The sequence below is a fragment of the Ursus maritimus genome, unplaced genomic scaffold (genome assembly GCF_017311325.1).
Source record: "Ursus maritimus isolate PB19 unplaced genomic scaffold, ASM1731132v1 scaffold_14, whole genome shotgun sequence".
Taxonomy (NCBI): domain Eukaryota; kingdom Metazoa; phylum Chordata; class Mammalia; order Carnivora; family Ursidae; genus Ursus; species Ursus maritimus.
The window spans coordinates 67,429,439-67,449,985 of NW_024423786.1; the positions used below are offsets into that span (position 1 = coordinate 67,429,439).

The following is a 20,547-nucleotide window of genomic DNA, read 5'->3' on the forward strand; positions in this document are numbered from 1 at the left end:
CACGAAGAGTTGTGCTGCCATGAGAAATGGCAGATAATGGTTTGATGAGACTGGAACAGAGGGTGGCTGAAGAAGAAAAGTGGAAGGTGGATTGGGGTTAGATAAAAACCTTGATGAAGCTAAAATAGTCTATGTTGTGAGTTGTTTGGGAGTAGGTAGCGGTTTGAATGGATGGAGTGGTTCCTTTCCTTTTTTTTTTTTTAAGATTTATTTATTTTTTTAGAGAGCATGCATGGATAAGCATGTGTGAGTAGGGGGGGCAGAGGGAGAGGGAGAGAATCTCAAGCAGACTCCCTGCTGAGCACAGAGCCTGACGTGAGGCTCGATCCCACAACCCTGAGATCATGACCTGAGCTGAAATCAAGAGTCAGACGCTTAACTGACTGAGCCGCCCAGGCGCCCCTGGATGGAATGGTTTTTGCCAAAGCTATTCTCCTAGAATATTGACCCACATAGCATGAATGGATTGGAGATGTAAGTCAGGGAGGCTGTTACAGGAGAGTGGTTTGGGTACCGAGACACTTAATAAGGATAATGGTAGTAGAAATTGAGGTGGTGGAATTAATGGGAGCACTGTTACTGAGATGAAATAACCAAATCTTGGCGTGAGATCGCATATAGGAGGTAAAGAAAAAGGGGAAAAGCTAAAGATGATGCCAGATCTGTAAACGTGAATGGATATGATCACGGTGGTACTGTTACTGGTGAATGATTAGAGCATGGGGGGAGCAAGAGGCAGAGTGGTGACAAGCATGTTTTTGGACATGTTGAGTTTGTATTGATGGGGAATCCAGGTGTATTGATGGGGATTTCCAGCAGGTATTTGGGAAGACAAGTCTGGATCTTAGGAGATTTAGGAGATGGGAGATGTGAGTCAAAAGACACAGACTGGCAGTCATCCCAGTGGAATGGATGCGAATGGGGTAACCTCACAGAGCTTTAAGGCCAGGGTGAGCCTTGGGAAATGCGAATGTGAAAAGGTGAGAGGAAGAAGGCAGTCCCCAGAAGAAGAGACAGAGTAGCAGTAGGGATATCGGGAAAGCATGAAGTCCTGAAAGTTGAGAGGAAGGTAAAAAGAATTGTCCTTAGGGTCCGTTGCAGCAGGAAGATCAGTGCGACTGTAATTGAGAAAAGGTCATCTGAATTTGCAGTCTGTAAGTCATTGGTGACTTTTTTCCCCCCATTGGTGACTTTTGACAAACGTCTTAAGATGAGGTTATAGCAGCAGCCAGATTGCTAAGGGAATAAAGAAGTAGAGAAAGAGGGCTGCATGGTAACTTTGAGGGCACTTCAGGACCGAAGGGAGAAAATTCTTAAAGAATTTTTTTTATTGGGGTAAGCTTGGTAAGCTACAACAGCTCCTTGCTTGAAGTGCATAAAATTTGAAAAAAATCAACACCTCCCATTAAGCAAGAGCAGTTGAGTCTTTGAGTATTGCCCCCTGTCCATTCATTTGCAGAAATGTACATTATTAAGGACCTTGTTTTTAAATCTTAACAACCCCGGGAGATACGTAGTACAGAGAATAGTCTTCCAGTGTTACATGCAGTACTGTTGCTACTAATAGTAATGACCCTTTACTTATTGATCGAGTTTTTCCGAAGTGGCTGAGGGAGGTGTAGCCCTGATAACAGCAGACACATAAGATGCTCTTTCTGTGTTCCAGGCGCAGTTCTGAGCATTTATATAAATTAAATCCTTTAATCATTGCAACAGCTCTATGAAACATACTGTTATTATCCTCACGTATAGATGAGAAAAACCAGAGGCCTGTGGAGGGGAGGTCTCTTGTTCAAGGTCACATGGCTGGTAAATCACACAGCCCTGGTACCACCCTGGGCAGCCTGGCTCCAGACTGTTCTCCGTTATAACGCCTGGGCCATACTGGCCTGTTTGCACATAATTAGTGTTGGGGATGCTTGAGAATACAGAGCCTGGTTTAATGAAACAGTATTGTAGATTATTACTACAGAAAGGCTATCTGTTTCAGCCTCTTCATTTCACAGAGGAGAAAACTTACCTTGGAGACAGGACTTCCGCCTTTTGGTGTACCCCACTGCCTCTGGATTGCAGCTCTAAGGGCTTTTCTCCTGCCATCCGTTACTTCCTTGTAGGGTGTTCTCATACGTAATAACGTGACTTGAAATGTGTCTAAATTTTGCGTCCATTAATGAGTAAAACAGACCTTTGTGAAATATCTTAATTTGAGCCAGTCAAAACCCTTCAAAATTGGAGCATGACAGCATTTTTCATCAATTTTGTTTTCAGTAACTGAGAAACTGGATAGTCTTACTTAATTTCTATTAAAAAAAATTCCAAGCCATAACCTTCTCAGATGCACGTGTACTTCTAAATCACACAAACTTTTCGTCTGCTTCTCTTTCCAGAGAAAATACCAAGGAAAAGGACAAGACGGAAGGTACAGCAGAAGAAACCGAGGAGAGGGAGCAGGCCACACCCCGGGGACGGAAGACTGCCAACAGTCAGGGCCGCAGAAAGGGCCGGATCACCAGGTCCATGACCAATGAAGCAGCAGCGGCCAGCGCTGCAGCCGCGGCGGCCACCGAGGAGCCCCCACCGCCTCTGCCACCGCCACCAGAACCCAGTGAGTGCGCAATGGGAACGGATAGGCTGCGGTTTCTTGTGGGATTCTCCTGCAGTGCCAGGGTAGAGTGGGAGGTCCTTGGATATTGACGACCTAGAAATAATCTTAAAGTCTGGCCTTTAAATCTTTTTTTTTTTTTTTAAGGTTTTATTTTAATCACCCGATGCTCATCGTAAGAAGTACACTGCTTAATCCCCATCACCTATTTCACTCACATCCCTCCCCCCAGCAGCTCTCTCCTCGCGACTGCCGGTTTGTTCTCTATAGTGCAGAGTCTGTTTCTTGGTTTGTTTCTCTCTGTTTCCCCCCCTTTGCTTATTTGCTTTGTTTCTGAAATTCCACATATAAGTGAGATCATACGGTATTTGTCTTTCTCTGACTTATTTCACTTAGTATTATGCTCTCTAGCTCCATCCATGTCATTGCAGATGGCAAGATTTCCTTCTTTTTTAATGGCTGAATAATATTCCGTAGTGTATGTATGTATGTGTATATACACACACCACATCTTCTTTATCCGTCCATCAATTGACAGATAGTTGGGCTGCTTCCATATCTTGGCTATTGTAAGTAATGCGCCAATAAACATCGGGATGTATGTATCACTTTGAATTCGTGCTTTTGTATTCTTTGGGTAAATACCCAGCAGTGTGATTGCTGGATCACGTGGCAGTAGTGTTTTTAATTTTGAGGAACCTCCACACTGTTTTCCGCAGCGGCTGCACCAGTTTGCATTCCCACCAACAGTGCACGAGGGTTTCCACCAACAGGGCGAGAGGGTTCCTTTTTCCCCGCATCCTCGCCAACACCTCTTGTCTCTCGTGCCGTTGATTTTAGCCGTTCTGGCAGGTGTGAGGGGATATCTCATTGTGGGTCGGATCTGCATTCCCTCCTGGTCAGTGATGCTGAGCATCTTTTCATGGGTCTTTTGGCCATCTGGCTTTGGAGAAATGTCCGCTCGTGTCTTCTGTCCATTTTTAAATTGGATTATTCTGTGGGTGTTGAATTTTGTAAGTTCTTTATATATTTTGGATACTAACCCTTTATCAGATATGTCATTTGGAAATATCTTGTCCCATTTCCTAGCTTGCCTTTTAGTTTTGTTGTTCTTTTGCTGTGCAGAAGCTTTTTATTTCATTTCATTTTTTTATTTTTAAATTTTATTTAATTTTTTTTAGGGAGGGGGAGGGAAAGAGAGAGAATCCCACACTCAGCACAGAGCCTGACGTGGGGCTCGATCTCACAACCCTGAGATCATGACTGAGCCGAAATCAGGAGTCAGACGCTTAACTGACTGAGCCACACAGGCGCCCCAGAAGCTTTTTATTTTGATGTAGTCCCAATAGTTTATTTTTGCTTTTGTTTCCCTTGCCTCGGGGGACCTACCTAGAAAAACGTTGTTACGGCTGGTGTCAGAGAAATTACTTCCTGTGCTCTTTTCTGGGACTTTTATGGTTTCAGGTCTCACATTTAGGTCTTTAACCCATTTTGAATTTATTTTTGTGTATGTTGTAAGAAAGTGGTCAAGTTTCATTCTTTTGTATGTTGCTGTCTGGTTTTCCCAACACCATTTGTTGAAGAGACTTTCTCCCATTGGGTATTCTTCCCAATCTTCTTTGCCGAAAGATTAGTTGATCGTATAATTGTGGGTTTATTTCTGGGTTTTCTGTTCTGTTCCATTGATCTGTGTGTCTGTATTTGTGCCAGTACCATAGTGTTTTGATGACTGCAACTCTGTAATATAACTTGAAGTCCAGAATTGTGATGCCTCCAGCTTTGCTTTTCTTTTTCAAGATTGCTTTGGCAATTTGGAGCCTTTTGTGGTTCTACGCAAATTTTAGGATTATTTGTTCTAGTTCGATGAAAACTGCTGTTGGCATTTTGATAGGGATTGCCTTGAATGGGTGGATTGCTTTGGGTAGTATAGACATTTTAACAATATTTGTTCTTCCAGTCCATGAGCATGGAATGTCTCTCCATTTCTTTTTGTTGTCTTGAATTTCTTTTATCGGTGTTTTATGGTTTTCAGAGTACTGGTCTTTCACCTCTTTGGGTAGGTTTATTCCTAGGTATCTTACTATTTTTGATGCAATTATAAATGGGATTGTATTCTTATTTTCTCTTTCTGCTGCTTCATTATTGGTGTATAGAAATGCAACAGCTCTCCTTATATTGATTTTGTATCCTGCGACTCCTGAATTCGTTTATCGGTTCTAGCAGTCTTTTAGGTTTTCTGTATGTATTATCATGTCATCTGCAAGTAGTGAAACTTTTACTTCTTCATGGCCTTTACATTTTTTAAACTTTAATATCAATGTCTTTTGAGAAAGATCTGCCCCAATCTTGCTGTCTTAATACAACTTTTTCTTTTTACTTAGTTGTAATCTTAGTGTGCATGCTACTTTTTCTGATGTTTTCATTTGGCATATATTATAAATATTATGTAGTTTCTATGTGATCTTCGGTTTTGCTTTATGATGACCGTGAAATGTTGGCATCGTGTTCCCTGAGGCCCGATTTCTTGAACCATTCCCTGTTGCTGAGTGATTAGGCTGTCCCCTGCCCCCTCATCTTTAAACTAATATAGAGAACACTGTAAGGAAAAACAGATCTTGACTCACGTAACATTTTCTTTCTGTTAAATTATTTTTTATAAGAATAAATTCTTTTTTTTTTTTTTTTAAAGATTTTATTTATTTATTTGACAGAGATAGAGACAGCCAGCGAGAGAGGGAACACAAGCAGGGGGAGTGGGAGAGGAAGAAACAGGCTCATAGTGGAGGAGCCTGATGTGGGGCTCGATCCCGTAACGCCGGGATCACGCCCTGAGCCGAAGGCAGACGCTTTAACCGATGTGCCACCCGGGTGCCCCTATAAGAATAAATTCTTGAGGCGTTTTTCTCTCTTGTACTAAGTATTGTCTCATTAGTTTATAAGGGGATCATGTTAGTGACGCCTACCATCATTGCTTCAGTGGTACCAATTTTACCATAACGTGAAGCATAAAGAAACCAGGTTCTGGGGATGGCAAGAAGGATGCAAGGAAAATAACTAGACAAGCACATGGGGGTCATGATGGACCTTGCTTGAGTTATTTCCTGCTTTGCTTACAAAGTGGGAGCTCACAGAGGTTTTTAAATAGAGGAATGCTGTAATAGATTGGTGTTTTAGAAAGAGAACTGGTGACAGTCATGGAGGTCAGGTTGGAGAAAGTAAGGGCTGGAGGCAGAGGGACCAGCCAGAAGGGTGTCACTTTGCACGCAGTGCCCCAGGCAAGAAGAGGATGGATTCAGGAGATTAGAACCGACACACATCGTTGGATGTGAGTAGTAAATGGGAGGAAGGATTAAAAAATTGGTCTGAAGAGGCTGTTAATAATTCAAGTGACTGGGCGGATGATGGTACTATTAATTGAGAAGGGGAATATGGCAGGAGCTCATTTCATGCCTGATAGTCTGAATTTCCTTTCTAATGTAGAAGAGAGAGTGTGCAGTTTGTGATCCATCTGTGTTTACTAGGTGTCACAGGGCCTCCAGGAGTGAGTTCGAGATATGGGGGATTCAGAGAGCAGGAGAGGACTGTGCCTGGACAGGAATGGGGACTGTCATTTCTTCCTTTGACACTTCAGAGAGGACGGATGGGGCTCAAATAGTGGGGATGTACTGGGTGAGGTGGGACTTCATAGAAAATAAACTAATGATGGTCAAACATGTAGACATGGGTTCAAAGAACATTGAAAAAGATCCTGAGAAGCCTTGAATATGTGCCTTTAGTTGGTGGGGGAGAGCCTGCCACCATCCTGGGTCCATAGTTTGCTTCACCTCATGCTTCAGACAGGCTTTGTGTCAGACAAACAGGTCGGTGTCATCTAATCTGTGAATGAACTTAATATTTCTTTGCCTTACTGGATTCTCTCTCTTTATTTCAGTTTCCACAGAGCCTGTAGAAACCTCTCGATGGACAGAAGAAGAAATGGAAGTCGCTAAAAAAGGTAAGTTATAGTTCTTGAGATTCTTCAGGGTTTTGGTTGGGTTGGGTTGGGCTTTTCAGGGTTATTAGTAGTAAGTCAGATGGAATGAATTTTTTTTAATTGAAGAAAAGAAGAAAGTTCTGTGGTGGTAAATAGAATTTAGAGGTAGACTTGAGTTCTTTATGATGGGGTGATACCCTCTGCAGTTTTATTTTGAATGTCATTTTGTTAGAGAGCAAGTGGACTATTTTCACTTTTCCAGAATAGCTGTGATTCAGTGTTCTGGAGGGCATTTTAATATAAACGGTCTATATTTTCTGTTATTTAAAAGTTGGATTTAATAGTGTGGTACATATCTCCTCAGTTTGTATTTTGTAAGGCATTTGGTTATAAACTTGTAAGAAATTGCACTGCAATTCAGAGGAGAGGGTGTGAATTTTGGAGCCAGACAAAGGTTTGAATTTTGTCTCTGCCACTTGTCACTGTGTGGCCCTGATCTTACTCTGGAACATTATGAATCTTGTGTTTTTCTGTTGTTGCTTGTTAACATAGTATGATTTGAAATTGAAGTAAAATTTCTAATAGGATAAATAATTGGTTTATAAATAAAAAATAGCTTTAGTTTTAAATAAAGTAATTTTGAGAACCATTAGCCATTTACCGTATAGTTCTAAAGATAAAATTCTTATAAATAAGTTGACCTTTTAGTGACACATTTCAGATTTATTTTCTATTTAATAGGTAATGAATGATGCATTTAAGTCATACAAACCAACTTTACCAAAAATATGGCACTTTAATGTGTTGTGTTTAAAATATTTTTATTTGACGTTTATTTGCCATGATTAGCAAATTTATAACTTGTCATGATTACATGTATAACTTTTTAAAAGATCTACATTTAAAAAAGAAAAGATTCACATTTATTCTCATCTGATTCTCAGAATGTCACAGTGGAATAAGTAGATATTAGTTGTATCATAGAGTGATCTTTTTCAGGTAGATACACCCCCATAGGACTGTTTAGTCTCCACTCTTCTCAGCTCTGTTCATGTATCAGAAGGATTTGCAAGTAATCTGCCAACTGTCATTATTAAGGAAGCGACTCGCATTAACCACGAAAAACTCCTATTTTCCTATAAATTGTTAAATTTGTCCTGGAAATTCATGCTTGGATACACCTGTATCTGAAATATATCCCTGTCTGTGTAGCTCTCTGTGTGTACGTGCATTTATATACCTGTATTCCTTGCATGTGGGTACGTGTATGTATATACATAATTCGGTTAAAAAGTGTCAGATTGCATAGATTTCTGTGACGCGTTGTATTACCGCAGGTTGGTTGTTTTTTTTTAAAACCGGTTAATTTTTTTGAGGGCATTTCTTGATTGTGAATGGAATGAAGACCTGCTGATTCTGTATACAGTCATATATATCTTTGTGTTAACTATTTATAAGGTTACCTTATTAACTGTATATTGATACACTGTTTCCAAAGATGTAGAAGTATCTGGTGACTCAGTTTACAAGTGTTTCAGTTATTACTGTGTGTCCAACATTGTCCTAGCTCTCTGGGAGACACATGACAAAGATAAAATTGAGCCCTTCCATTAATGAGCATGCTTTAAATTTGGGTGGCAAAGTAGAGCTGTCAGTGAATTTCGTGTCAGTACGTATTTAAGTAAGTATTAAAATATATCAGTAGTGTGAACGATTTTGAATACTGTAATTAAGTTGATTTTATTATTTCTCTTGTTTGCTCTGTCGGGTGATTGCTCAATTAATCTTTGGTCTGTTTTTCAAATCCAGGTCTTGTAGAGCATGGTCGTAACTGGGCAGCAATTGCCAAAATGGTGGGAACTAAAAGTGAAGCACAGTGCAAAAACTTCTACTTTAATTATAAAAGGCGACACAATCTTGACAACCTTCTGCAGCAGCATAAACAGAAAGTGAGTATGTCCCAGGTCGCGAGTCTTTATTTATTTATTAACGGATTTCATTTTTAACCAACAGTTATTTTGTTTTGTTCTGTTTTTGACCTTCAAATTCTGGTTTTGAGAGAAAGTTTTTTGTATCCCGTATTTTTATTTATTGCATTTATCTGTGAAGAATCTGCTAGTTTCTCCGCACAAGTTGACTTTTTCTCTGATTACTGCCCAAGGAACAAAATTCGCGTTAGTAGTAACGACAGTTCGGTAATTTTTAGATGGGATTTGAAAAACAGAAACATTTTGGAGTTTGAATTGAAAAGTTTAGTTGGAGTTCTGTTGACCTTGTTGAATGAATTGATATGGCATATTAAAACCATTTCCATTAATATTATTAATATTAAATATTAAACATTTTATTTAATATATTAAATATTAAAAACCAGAAAGTATTGATTATTGAAAATTCCTTAATGAGGAATTGCCAGTGTTCTCAATGTCCGCAGAGTTCTTTGAGGATTCCATGAGGCCAAAACTGTTTTCGTAACAATATGAAGATGTGACTTACTTTTTCCCACTGTGTTAGATTTGGATGGATGGTGTCAAAGGAGTTGTGAGGGCAAGTGCTGGTGCCTTCGCATGGGTCATGGCAGGGCAGCCCTGTACTAGATACTCGGCATTCTTCGTCTCCAGATGTTTGCTGTTTCACAACAAATATGCCAATTTCGCTTGTCCTTGGCGGAGCAATAAAAATGAGCTTTATTAAGTCCTGACCCTTGAGTACGTGTGTGATGAAACGAGAAGTGTGCATAAAGTCCTTCTGCTCCATACCAAAGTGTGCCGGTTCTGTCGAGGGAAAGTACTTTTGCAGTTGTTTGCATTCCAAGCTGAACTAGCCTTCCTTTTTTTATGGAGTTTCAGTTTTAATTGGAAAAATGACAGAAAAACTATGGTTTTTCAGACTTGGATCCTTGGCAGACATTTTCTTGAAAATGAGTGAGACTGTCTTTCAGAGAAAGCAAGCAGGAGTATCTGTTGCTGCTTTTAAATTTCAAGCTTTTCAGCAAAAATTAGAATTTTGGAAAATTTGTCTCCCTCACCATAAGCTTATATCTTTCTAATACTCAAAGGCTTTTCTGATGAGATCAGTGGTAATAATAACTAGTATGTTATTTTGATATACAGTGACATGCGTGCAGATTTGAAAAATCCGTGTAACTCCATAATTTCCACATGACCCATTTGTGATGTCACAATGGATGTCATGTATGGATAAAAGATGTATAAAATATTTTTTAATACACCAAAGTTCTAGATAGATAAATGGATTTTGATAGAGTACAAAAAATTTATTGATATGGTTTCAGATTTCATATCACGGTTACCCTTTAAGAGATGACTGCTTGCTGAGTTCTGGTACAATATCAAAGAATAATATCCATGGTTGTTTGAAAAGATTGTTAAAATACGCTTCCCTTTTCAACTACATGTCTCTGTGAGGCCAGACTGTGTGTGTGTGTGGTTGGCTCCACACCCAGCGTGGGGCTTGAACTCACAACCCTGAGATCAAGAGTCCCATGCTCTACTGACTGAGCCAGCCAGGGGCCCCCAGACTTTTTTTTTTATATATACTTCAGCCAAAACAGTACTATGTCTGCAGATTAGGTTATACGTAGAAGCACACTTAAAAATTGTGCTGTCTTCTGTGAAGGCAGACATTAAAAGGAATTTCCAAAAACATAAAAAAAAAGCTTTTTCATGAAATTATCCTTTTGTTTTGGAATATAGTTATTTTTTTTTATAAAACTTTTTTATGTTGACATGTAATGGGTTTATTGTTATTTTTAAATGGATTAATAAATATTTTACATGTTTCTGCTTTAATTCAAATATAGTAAATATCATTATGTATAATCTCATGAATAGAACCTCCTTAGGGTCTTCAGTGCTTTTTAAGAGTGTTGTATCCTTAGACCAAAAAATTTTGACTAGGGGCGCCTGGGTGGCACAGAGGTTGAGCGCCTGCCTTCGGCTCAGGGCGTGATCCTGGCGTTCTGGGATCGAGCCCCACATCGGGCTCTTCAGCTGTGAGCCTGCTTCTTCCTCTCCCACTCCCCCTGCTTGTGTTCCCTCTCTCACTGGCTGTCTCTATATCTGTCAAATAAATAAATAAAATCTTTAAAAAAAATAAAAATAAAAAAATAAAAAAAATAAAAAAATAAAAAAATTTTGACTAACTGAAGAATGATAGAGTGGGTAATAAAAGGTAGATATTTAAATTTGTTAGGGTTTGAACTTTTAATAAATATAAATGAAGTATAACATTGACTGATTTAAAAAGTTATATAAAAGACCTTTTAATGTTAAAAATGAAAATGTAAAGGTTAAAAATGTGTTGTAGCAACTAAAACTAAGGAAAGAAAGCAATAACAAAAGGTCTGCTGACAAGAGAGACTTGACTTCATCAAATACCACTTAAAATGTTTGGGGAGAAAATCAAGTAGAGAATGAATCAGACATGTTTTCAAAAGATCAGTCAGGGTTCTCCAGAGAAACAAAACCAACGGGCTCTGTGTGTGTGTGTGTGTGTGTGTGTGTGTGTGTGGAGAGAGAGAGAGAATATGAGTTAGTGATTTATTTTAAGAAATTGGCTCTGTGATTGTGGACGCTTGGATCTGATGGTGAAGGCTGGCAGACTGGAGACTCAGGAAAGAGTTGCAGCTGGAGTCCAAAGGCGATCTGCTGGCAGATTCTTTTCTTGCTGGGGGGGGGGGCGTGGGGGGTGGAGGGGGAGAGCAGGGGGCCGTCAGTCTTAATTCTATTAAGGCCATCAGTTGATGGGGTGAAGCACTCCCCCACCCCCTCCATTCTAGAGGGTCATCTGCTTTGCTCAGAAGTCCACTGGTTGAATTGTTAATCTCATCTAAAAAACTCCTGCACAGAAACATCCAGGATAATATTTGACCAAATATCTGGGTGCTCTGGCCCAGCCAAGTTGACACATAAAATTAACCATCACAAATATCTTTAAAACTTCTTGTTCTAATCATTTTAGTTACAATCGAAGTAACAGGGACAACAGGCTTCCGTTTTTTAAGAGTGTTTTATCATTTTCAAAAAGGTTACAAGAAAACATGACAAAATACCTTATATCAAAACACGGTGCAAGACATATAGGTATTACATTTCTGTAGGTTTGAATTATTACATTAAAATTAGTGAGTACTGTCATATAGTGAAGAAAATGCTTGGAGAAGTAGCAGGTGATTGCAGGTGAACAGAGGAATGTCATGTGGTGGTGAAACATGTCTCTTCTATATTCGTCAGTGGAAATACCAAACAGCATGGGTGGATATTGGCAAAGGAGGGAGATAGCCTCGACATTGGAAAAATCCTTTTAAGAGCTATTATCTAACGCCTAAAAATATTGCAGCCTTCATGCAGTCTTCCTAAAGCTTTCTAAAGAGTGTGGCCAGAGGATTCTCCCCTTGCATTCCTCTAGGAACATAGTGATGCATTTTTTTAGCCTCACAATTACACCTAGTTCTACAACGGACACTGGGACATGATTTTTTGCTCTTGACTTAGTGCTTTAATTGGATCCTAACATATACTTTTAACAGTTGGGATAGCAATAATTTATTTTCCTCTTTGAGGAGTGTCCCCGGGAGAGACCTGTAGCTGAAGTCTGGTGAGTTCAGGTTCGGTAAGGGAGAACAGAGCAGTGCCAGGGCCGGGATCCTTGGGTCTACAGAGACAGGAGACCTTCAGTTTCATAGTTAGAACATGCGATTATAAATATAATAAATGGCTGATGTCTTACACTTAAATATATCCACACATGCTCTTACAGATCTCTGATCCCAGTAGAAGAATGAGCAGTTTTATGTAAACACGTTGTTTGTGGAAGGAAAAGTCCTGTTAAAGAAAAAGGGAATTTGTCCTCATTAATAGTAAAAGAAATTCAGTAACACCAATGATGATTGGTGACACCAGTGATGAGTTGTTGCTTATGAAATCACATAATTCTTAATGTTAGGGAAGGGAGGTTATTGCAGCTTTATTAACAGCGCAAAACTTTAAAATTGCCTAAATACCTTAAAATAGGAGAATTTTAACTATCTGTTGGTACAGAGTGTCTTTATGGAATCATTAATAATTTGAAGAATTTATAATGTAGAGGTATGTTCAGTTCATGATTACATAAGGTTAAAAAAGTAGGATATGTAACTACATTGGGCAATTGTTTTATTTTCATGTGCTATACATAACGTATTCATACATGCATATAAAAGACTGAAAGGAAATGTATCAGTGTAGTTAGAATCTCTAGCTGGTGCGATTATGAGCCATTATTGTTTTGTTTTTCTTGACAGCTTTCTGTGTCCTCCACATTTCGACGACTATCTTATTTTTAATAGAAAATAAATGCATATGTTATTTTTACTAGAAAGATACATTATTTGGAGGGGGAGAATAGCAGGAGTTTTGTGGTTTTTGGCTCTTTGTACATGTGTGGTGGCGAGTAGTTCAAAAAACGGTCCACACGGAACTTGATCGGTTTGATGAGAGCAGTCCGTCTACACGAGAGGCCAGTTAGTGGTTCCCTAGCGGCGACCGCACGCCCACCAGAACAGTTGTCAGACATGCAGCCTTCTTGTTTAGTATGTGTGTATCGGCGTTCCGTGTAATCTCAGAGGCGAGAACGTTCCTTTGTTTCCTCTTAGCTGTTTAAATCATAAATCATTCAATTCAGTGCTCTTCTCCTTTAGACTTCGCGGAAGCCCCGTGAAGAGCGAGACGTGTCCCAGTGTGAAAGTGTAGCTTCCACTGTCTCTGCTCAGGAGGATGAAGATATTGAAGCTTCTAATGAAGAAGAAAATCCAGAAGACAGTGAAGGTGACTTAACATCTTAAATTCAGTTGTGACTTCCACTAGTGCAACTACGTAACGTTAGCTTAGTCATTTTATTTAGGAACTGCTTCGTGAAGCAGACGGCACTGGCAGTGTTTTCATAGAGACCTTACACTTGAGCACCATGTGTTTCTTCACTCAGTCAACAAATATTTATGTAGCGCCTGCGATGGTCCAGTCGCCACAACCTGAAGATCTTTAAAATGGCCGTTCAGGGGCACCTGGGTGGCTCAGTCGGTTAAGCGGCTGACTCTTGATTTCGGCTCAGGTCGTGGTCTCAGGGTTGTGAGATCGAGCCCTGCATCGAGCTCTGCACTGAGCATGGAGCCTGCTTAAGAGTCTCTCTCTCCCTCTGCTCCCTTCCCACACTCACTCTCTCTCAAAAAATAAATAAATAACATTTAACAAATAAAATGGAATAGAATGGCCGGCCGGCGTCAGTAAGCTGCCCGCTTCAGTGTCACTGCCACAGTTACGTGTCCAGTTAGTAGCGTCGGTTACGTTTCTTCCTTATTGCAGTGAGTTTGGTTTATTTGTTTTTATGGTGGCTTACATGTGTCATATGTATGTTTTCATGTAAAAAGAGTTAATGACGCTAGAAGCCCCAGTAGGAAAGAAGTTCAACCCAAGAAACTTAAGAACAGAAATAAAATCCTATTTGTCACTTGAACAAATTAATGACCACTTCCCGAAAAAGTAAATATCTTCTTGAGTTTTTGCTAATTGAAGTTTCTAATTTATTTCAGTTCGCATTGCTGTTAGTTTCTGTAGATTTCTTTTGTGAATTGACTGCTTCTGAAGTGGGAATTTTCAGTGATTTTAGTAGCTCTTTATATGTAATATCTTACACATGTTCATGCTTTGTGTACACAAATATTTTCTCCATCTCATTTGCTTTTTGTTTTATTTTTAAATTACCAGAGTTTAAATTTTGTATGTAATTAGAGCTACTTAAATATGTTCCTTTGAAGGCGCTCATATTTTAAGCTTAGGAAGTTCTGTACCTTCCAGGGGTTTCAGAAATATTAGATTTTGTTTTATTTTTTTTCTGCAAGTTGTTGTTGGCTTTGAAACTTAAATTTTGTTTTGAATGGGTTTTGGCTTTGAACATTAAGTAGCTTTTTTTCTGTGAGGTTTTGTGGAAAATGAGGCCCGTGTGGCAGGAATGAAGAGAATACTGGAGCAGCAGAGTTTTGGTAAGATTTGGCTTTTAAAAAGCTCCCTCTGGCGTCGTTGTGGACACTGGTCTGAGGGGGAAGATAGGAAGAGTTGTTTCTGGACTACAGGGGCAGTCGAGCAGTTGAACACAAGTGGATGGACTCAAGGGGTATTCTGTGACACTTGTCTACGTAGGATATGGGGATAAATGAGAGGAGAATTAAAAGATTACTCCTGATAGGGTCTCTGGTTTAATTAGATAGTAAACACTGGAAAAGAACCTGATTGGGATGTGTTGAGTCCATAGACTTAGTCTAGTGTAGGAAATCCTGAATTTGTGATTCCTCTGAAATACCTAGGTAAAGATGTCAAAGATTAAAACTGTATTTACAAAGTGGAACCAACGATGTGGGGAAAGACCAGGGTTACAATGTTACATTGAAATTCTATGTAATGTTATTCTAGAATTTTGCTACGTAGTATGGTACCCACTAGATACATGTGGCTAGTCCAAATTGAGATGGGCTGAAATGTAAAATATAATGAACTTAGTAACCAAAAAGGTAAAAATTTTACTGCTAGTTTCTATATTATTATATTTCCACATGATTACATATTAAAAAGATAGTATTTCAGACCCATTGGGTGAAATAAAATATGTTGTTAAAGTTAATTTATCTCTTCTTACTTTTTTAATGTGGCCCCCGGAAAAACGAAAATTTTAGGCAGATGTAACTCATATTATGTTCCTGTTGGATGGTGCTGTTCTAGGCTGTCAGGCCTCGTGGGTCAAGGAAAAGCACAGCCACAGGCTGGTAGAAATAAACCAAATACCATTTATGGGAATGGTTTCTGGTCAGTTTTGATTTTGCATCTGTCTTCATTTTTCAAAATTCATATAAATTTTATTTGTTTATTCATTTATTTACTTATTTTAAAATATATTTTTAAAAGTTCTTATTCATTCACATAATCTCTACACCCAGTGTGGGGCTTGAACTCAGGACCCCGAGATGAAGAGTCGCATGCACCACCGACTGAGTCAGCTAGGCGCCCCTCATGTAAATTATTTTTAGATATCAAAAGCTTTTACGCTTTCAGTTTCAGAAGGTGAGGACCATTTGACCTCTCCCTTTCATGCTCTGTGAACACTCGCTCTGGCTTCCCAGTGGCCATGAGACTTCACTGAGGCCATGTAAGGAGTATCAATCGTCCCAAACAACTACTTTCAAGCATGGCTTCTGTCACCACCTGAAACATGTTCATTATCAGATTTTTATGCTGTATCATTATCTTTAAGGTGCTGAAAATAGTTCTGATACAGAAAGTGCTCCTTCTCCTTCACCAGTTGAAGCTGTCAAGCCCAGCGAAGATAGCCCTGACAACGCGACTCCTCGAGGCAACACCGAACCGGGGGCGGAGCTCGAGTCCACCACGGAACCTGCGCCCAGCGCGTCTCCCTCCTCAGCAGTGCAAAGTGCAAAACCAGTTGAAAGTGAGGGTGTGGAGCCGCAGGCGAACGACAGCATCACCGTCGAGGCGGCAGAGCCAATGGACGTTGACCGTCAGGAGCACAGCGCCGAAGTGACTTCTGTGCTTGATCTCCCCACGACTGCCAAATCAGACTCTGTAGACGTTGAGATGAGGGCGCCGGAGAGCAATCCATCTAAAGTTGAAGGTGATACCAAAGAGAGAGACCTGGAGAGAGCCAGCGAGAAGACAGAGCCTAGAGATGAAGACTTGGTGGTGGCCCAGCAGGTCTGCGCCCAGAGGCCCGAGCCCCAGTCTGACAATGACTCTAGCGCCACCTGCAGTGCGGATGAAGATGTGGATGGAGAGCCCGAGAGACAGAGGTGAGACTCGCTGCTCTAATATTCTGTTCCTTGCTCTGCTGGAGGCTGACCGAGTCACAGGATGGTGCCGGCTGCAGAGATGACTCCCGTATGAATGTCGGCAGTTTAGAGGTAGTCCACATGCTTTTAATATTGGGGTATGATGCTCTTCATCTGGTTTGATAACCAAGAACGATTGTGTGATCATTCTTTTCCAATGAAAGGGATAATAATTTTTTCTGCATCAGTTGTTAACATGCATTCCATGTGTAGCAACGAGGGGGATTTCTTTTTCTTTTTTTTTTTTTTTTAAAGATTTTATTTATTTATTTGACAGAGAGAGAGAGAGACAGCCAGCGAGAGAGGGAACACAAGCAGGGGGAGTGAGAGAGGAAGAAGCAGGCTCCCAGCAGAGCAGGGAGCCTGATGTGGGGCTCCATCCCAGGAGCCTGGGATCACGCCCCGAGCGGAAGGCAGACGCTTAACAACTGAGCCTCCTAGGTGCCCCGTGGGGGATTTTATCTAACAAAACTTGTGATCTGAACCTCGGATGACTGCCGTTCCTGGTGTTGGAAGTGGTGGGATGTGGGATGTGGTGGTGAAGCAGAGGCATTGGCTTGTTTGCTCCAAGACCACACGGCCTCAAAGCAAGGCCTGCTATACCCTGTACCTGTGTATTAGATAGAAAATGTTGACAGGAGAAACATGTTAAGTGTTCTGGAAGTATTTTAGAAAGCATAATTTAAATACAAGATAGTGGTAATTATCTTGATCACTTTGTATAATTTAAAATACATAATACAGATTAATATAGAGCTACTTTTAGTCATTAAAGTAATAGCATAAAAATATCCTATCTTTATGGTTTTTATAAAAAATTACAGTAAAGATTACAGTAAAATTACAGGAATAGATAGCTCTTTATTTAACACGTCTACTTGCCTTGGGATTTCCTTTTCCTTGAAAGAAATAGAATCACCTAGACTCGTAGTAGAATGTTTGATTGGCACACATTCTAGAAAGGAATTTGACTAAAACATCATTTAATCGGAAACCCAGTTCAACTCTTTTTTCTTTTTCTCCCCCCCCACCCCGACCACCTACTTTTTTTTTTTTTTTAAAGATTTTATTTATTTATTTGACAGAGATAGAGACAGCCAGCGAGAGAGGGAACACAAGCAGGGAGGGAACACAAGCCCCTATTTTTCATGTTAAATGTTGTTTTCTGGGGCGCCTGGGTGGCACAGCGGTTAAGCGTCTGCCTTCGGCTCAGGGCGTGATCCCGGCGTTATGGGATCGAGCCCCATGTCAGGCTCCTCCGCTATGAGCCTGCTTCTTCTTCTCCTACTCCCCCTGCTTGTGTTCCCTCTCTTGCTGGCTGTCTCTATCTCTGTCGAATAAATAAATAAAAAATAAAACAAATGTTGTTTTCTTTTATACATTCTTATTTTCTTATTGATCCGTACTTTTTAAAATGTTCATCATCCCCCAGGAACACTGAGGGGTCTGGTCCAGCCTGAAAGGTATAACGCTCGTGTATGATCTCCCCAGTTCATATGCTGGGTGTCGTAAACGCCAGTGTAGGTACTGAAACCGAGTGAAGCTTGGAGGAGTGTAGGATGGTGGGGGCTGCGGGGGACAGAGCAGCACGTGCTGTTGGAGAGGGCACCTGCTGCCTCAAGGTCAGCAAGTGGTTGCCGTGTGCGCATGCCGCTTCTGTGTGGCCCTTTCTTCCCACTCTTGATGAGAAACTGAGAGTCTGAAATTTGGGGTGTAATTCTCAATTTTGGAATGGTAGTGGGCAGATGTTTGAAAAAATACTCTCTGATCCTGGCAATATATCCGTAACAGATAACTAGTTTGTAAACTATGTGTTTGTAAATTAGTGGTATTTTAGGACCTGATCTTTTATAATGGAATTTATTCAGACTGGATGGTTAGATGCAGATGATTAAATTCAGATAAATTTCAACCTATACATCAATATGTGGTTTCTTTACTTGGAAAATTAGCATTATAGTTTCCCTTTCCTTGCTGTTCAACTCTCTTCTAAGGTTGATGTGTTGCGTGTGTGCACACACATTAACTTAGAAGGAATATGATTAGGGGTGCCTGGGTGGAGCAGTTGGTTAAGCGACGGACTCTTGGTTTTGGCTCATGATGTGATCTCAGGTTGTGTGATCGAGCCCCATGTCCGGCTCTGCACCCAGCACAGAATCCGCTTGAGATTTTCTCTTCCTCTCCCTCTGCCCCTCTCCTTGCGCACTCTCTCTCGCTCTAAAATAAATAAATAAATTTTTAAAAAAAGGAATTATGATTGTACATTTAAAGTCTTAATATATTGATTTATCTTTTTTTTGTTGCCGATTGCAGAATGTTTCCTCTGGACTCAAAGCCTTCATTATTGAACCCGCCTGGATCGATACTGGTCTCATCCCCAGGAAAACCAAATCCACTGGACCTGCCGCAGCTTCAGCACAGAGCTGCGGTTATTCCACCAATGGTAAGTTTTCAATGTGAGTAAGAGAGGTGAAGTTGAGGAACAAAGACCTTTTTTTTTTTTTTTTTGAAGATTTTATTTATTTATTCGACAGAGATAGAGACAGCCAGCGAGAGAGGGAACACAAGCAGGGGGAGTGGGAGAGGAAGAAGCAGGCTCATAGTGGAAGAGCCTGATGTGGGGCTCGATGCCAGAACGCCGGATCACACCCTGAGCTGAAGGCAGATGCTTAACCGCTGTGCCACCCAGACGCCCCAAGGAACAAAGACCTTTAGAGACATTTCTTCTCTTTTTTAATCAGTACTTGATTTTTTAAAAAAATTGTGGTAAAAAACACAACGTAAAATGTATCATCTTAACTGTTTTTAAGTGTATGGTTCAGTAGTGTTAAATACATTCCCGTTGTTGTGAAATAGATCTCCAGAACATTTTCATCTTGCAAAAGTGAAACTGTCTTCCCATTTAACCGTAACTCCCTCTTTCCCCTCCCCCCAGCTCCTGACAACCACCGTTCTGCTTTCTGTCGCTTTGAATTTGGCTAGATACCTCATAGAAGTGGAATCATACGCTATTTGTCTTTTTGTGACTGGTGTGTTTCACTGAGCATAAAGTCCTCAAGGTTAATCCAGGCTGTAGTGCCTGTCATAATCTCCTTCCTTTCTAAGACTGAGAATATCCCTTTGTGTGTATGTACCACATTCTGTTTAGCCATTTGTCTGTCGCTCTGTTTGCTTTTTCAAATGGATTCATTGTGATGGTTGATTGAAATGGCGATTCCATTTCAGGAAAAAAAAAAACACCAAAGAAGTGTAATCTTCTAGCCATAAATATTTGTAAGCTTTGTTTTTGTTGGTTTTGCTGTGAGACAGTAGTAGAAAAACGATATAACTAGGTTTTGAATAATTAGAATGAATTCTAGAGATTATGGCTAACTTCAGTGTACATCTCCAAATCTAGTTTTATTTACATTTTATTTTAATAATCTCTATAAGTTTGATTTTCTTTTGACACTGAATTCCAAACCAGGGTATTGCTCCTTTACTTAGTGATATTTTAGCTCTTGCTGTACTTGAGGGGATAAAAATTTGTCCTGTCTCACATGATAATTGATAAAAGTTAAGTGTGTGCTCATGATAGACTCATAAAAAAAATCATTAAACATTTGTTCATTCACTGATTTACTCAAATGGACTTTTATTAAGTGTGTGCCCAGTTCAAGACAGCATTGTTAATGCTGTATAGAATATTGATAAATCATAGTCTCTGACTGCAAAAAACAGGGATTGCTCTTGATAATAAGACATAGAAAAATATTATAAACTTAAAATGAATTATAAAAATGTGATGCTCTGTTAAGTTAAAAAATACAGTATGGTCATTTCAGAGAAAGGAGAGCTTCCTTCTTAATGAGACAACTGAAAAAGACTCCACATAGGAAATAATGTTTTGGTTGGACCAAAACAATTCATTTAGCTTTATAGCAAAAGGAGGAAGCGCCATGTTTATATATAAGCCAAAGGACAAAGGCAAGAAAATGACGTGTATGTTTTGGGCTCAGTGAAAACTTCTACTTATAGTAGTGGAAAAAACTATGGAAGTCTTTATTTAGATAATAGGTTCTACAAAACTCAGATCTCTAC

General features: G+C 39.9%; 1 protein-coding gene across 15 annotated transcripts in view; it reads left to right on the forward strand.

The window, feature by feature from the left end:
* The window catches only part of NCOR1 (nuclear receptor corepressor 1), a 155,308-nt gene that overhangs the window by 81,368 nt on the left and 53,393 nt on the right, over positions 1-20,547 (forward strand). For 10 of the 15 annotated variants that reach the window (XM_040630098.1, XM_040630099.1, XM_040630088.1 and 7 more), the window contains 7 exons: positions 2,388-2,605; positions 6,534-6,596; positions 8,385-8,524; positions 13,276-13,402; positions 14,551-14,613; positions 15,924-16,428; positions 18,781-18,910. In XM_040630098.1, coding sequence (XP_040486032.1) covers positions 2,388-2,605; positions 6,534-6,596; positions 8,385-8,524; positions 13,276-13,402; positions 14,551-14,613; positions 15,924-16,428; positions 18,781-18,910 — 1,246 coding nt within the window. Of the gene's footprint in view, positions 1-2,387; positions 2,606-6,533; positions 6,597-8,384; positions 8,525-13,275; positions 13,403-14,550; positions 14,614-15,875; positions 16,429-18,780; positions 18,911-20,547 lie in introns of all 15 variants that reach the window. The other 5 variants (XM_040630092.1, XM_040630103.1, XM_040630095.1 and 2 more) reach the window with 2 other exon arrangements.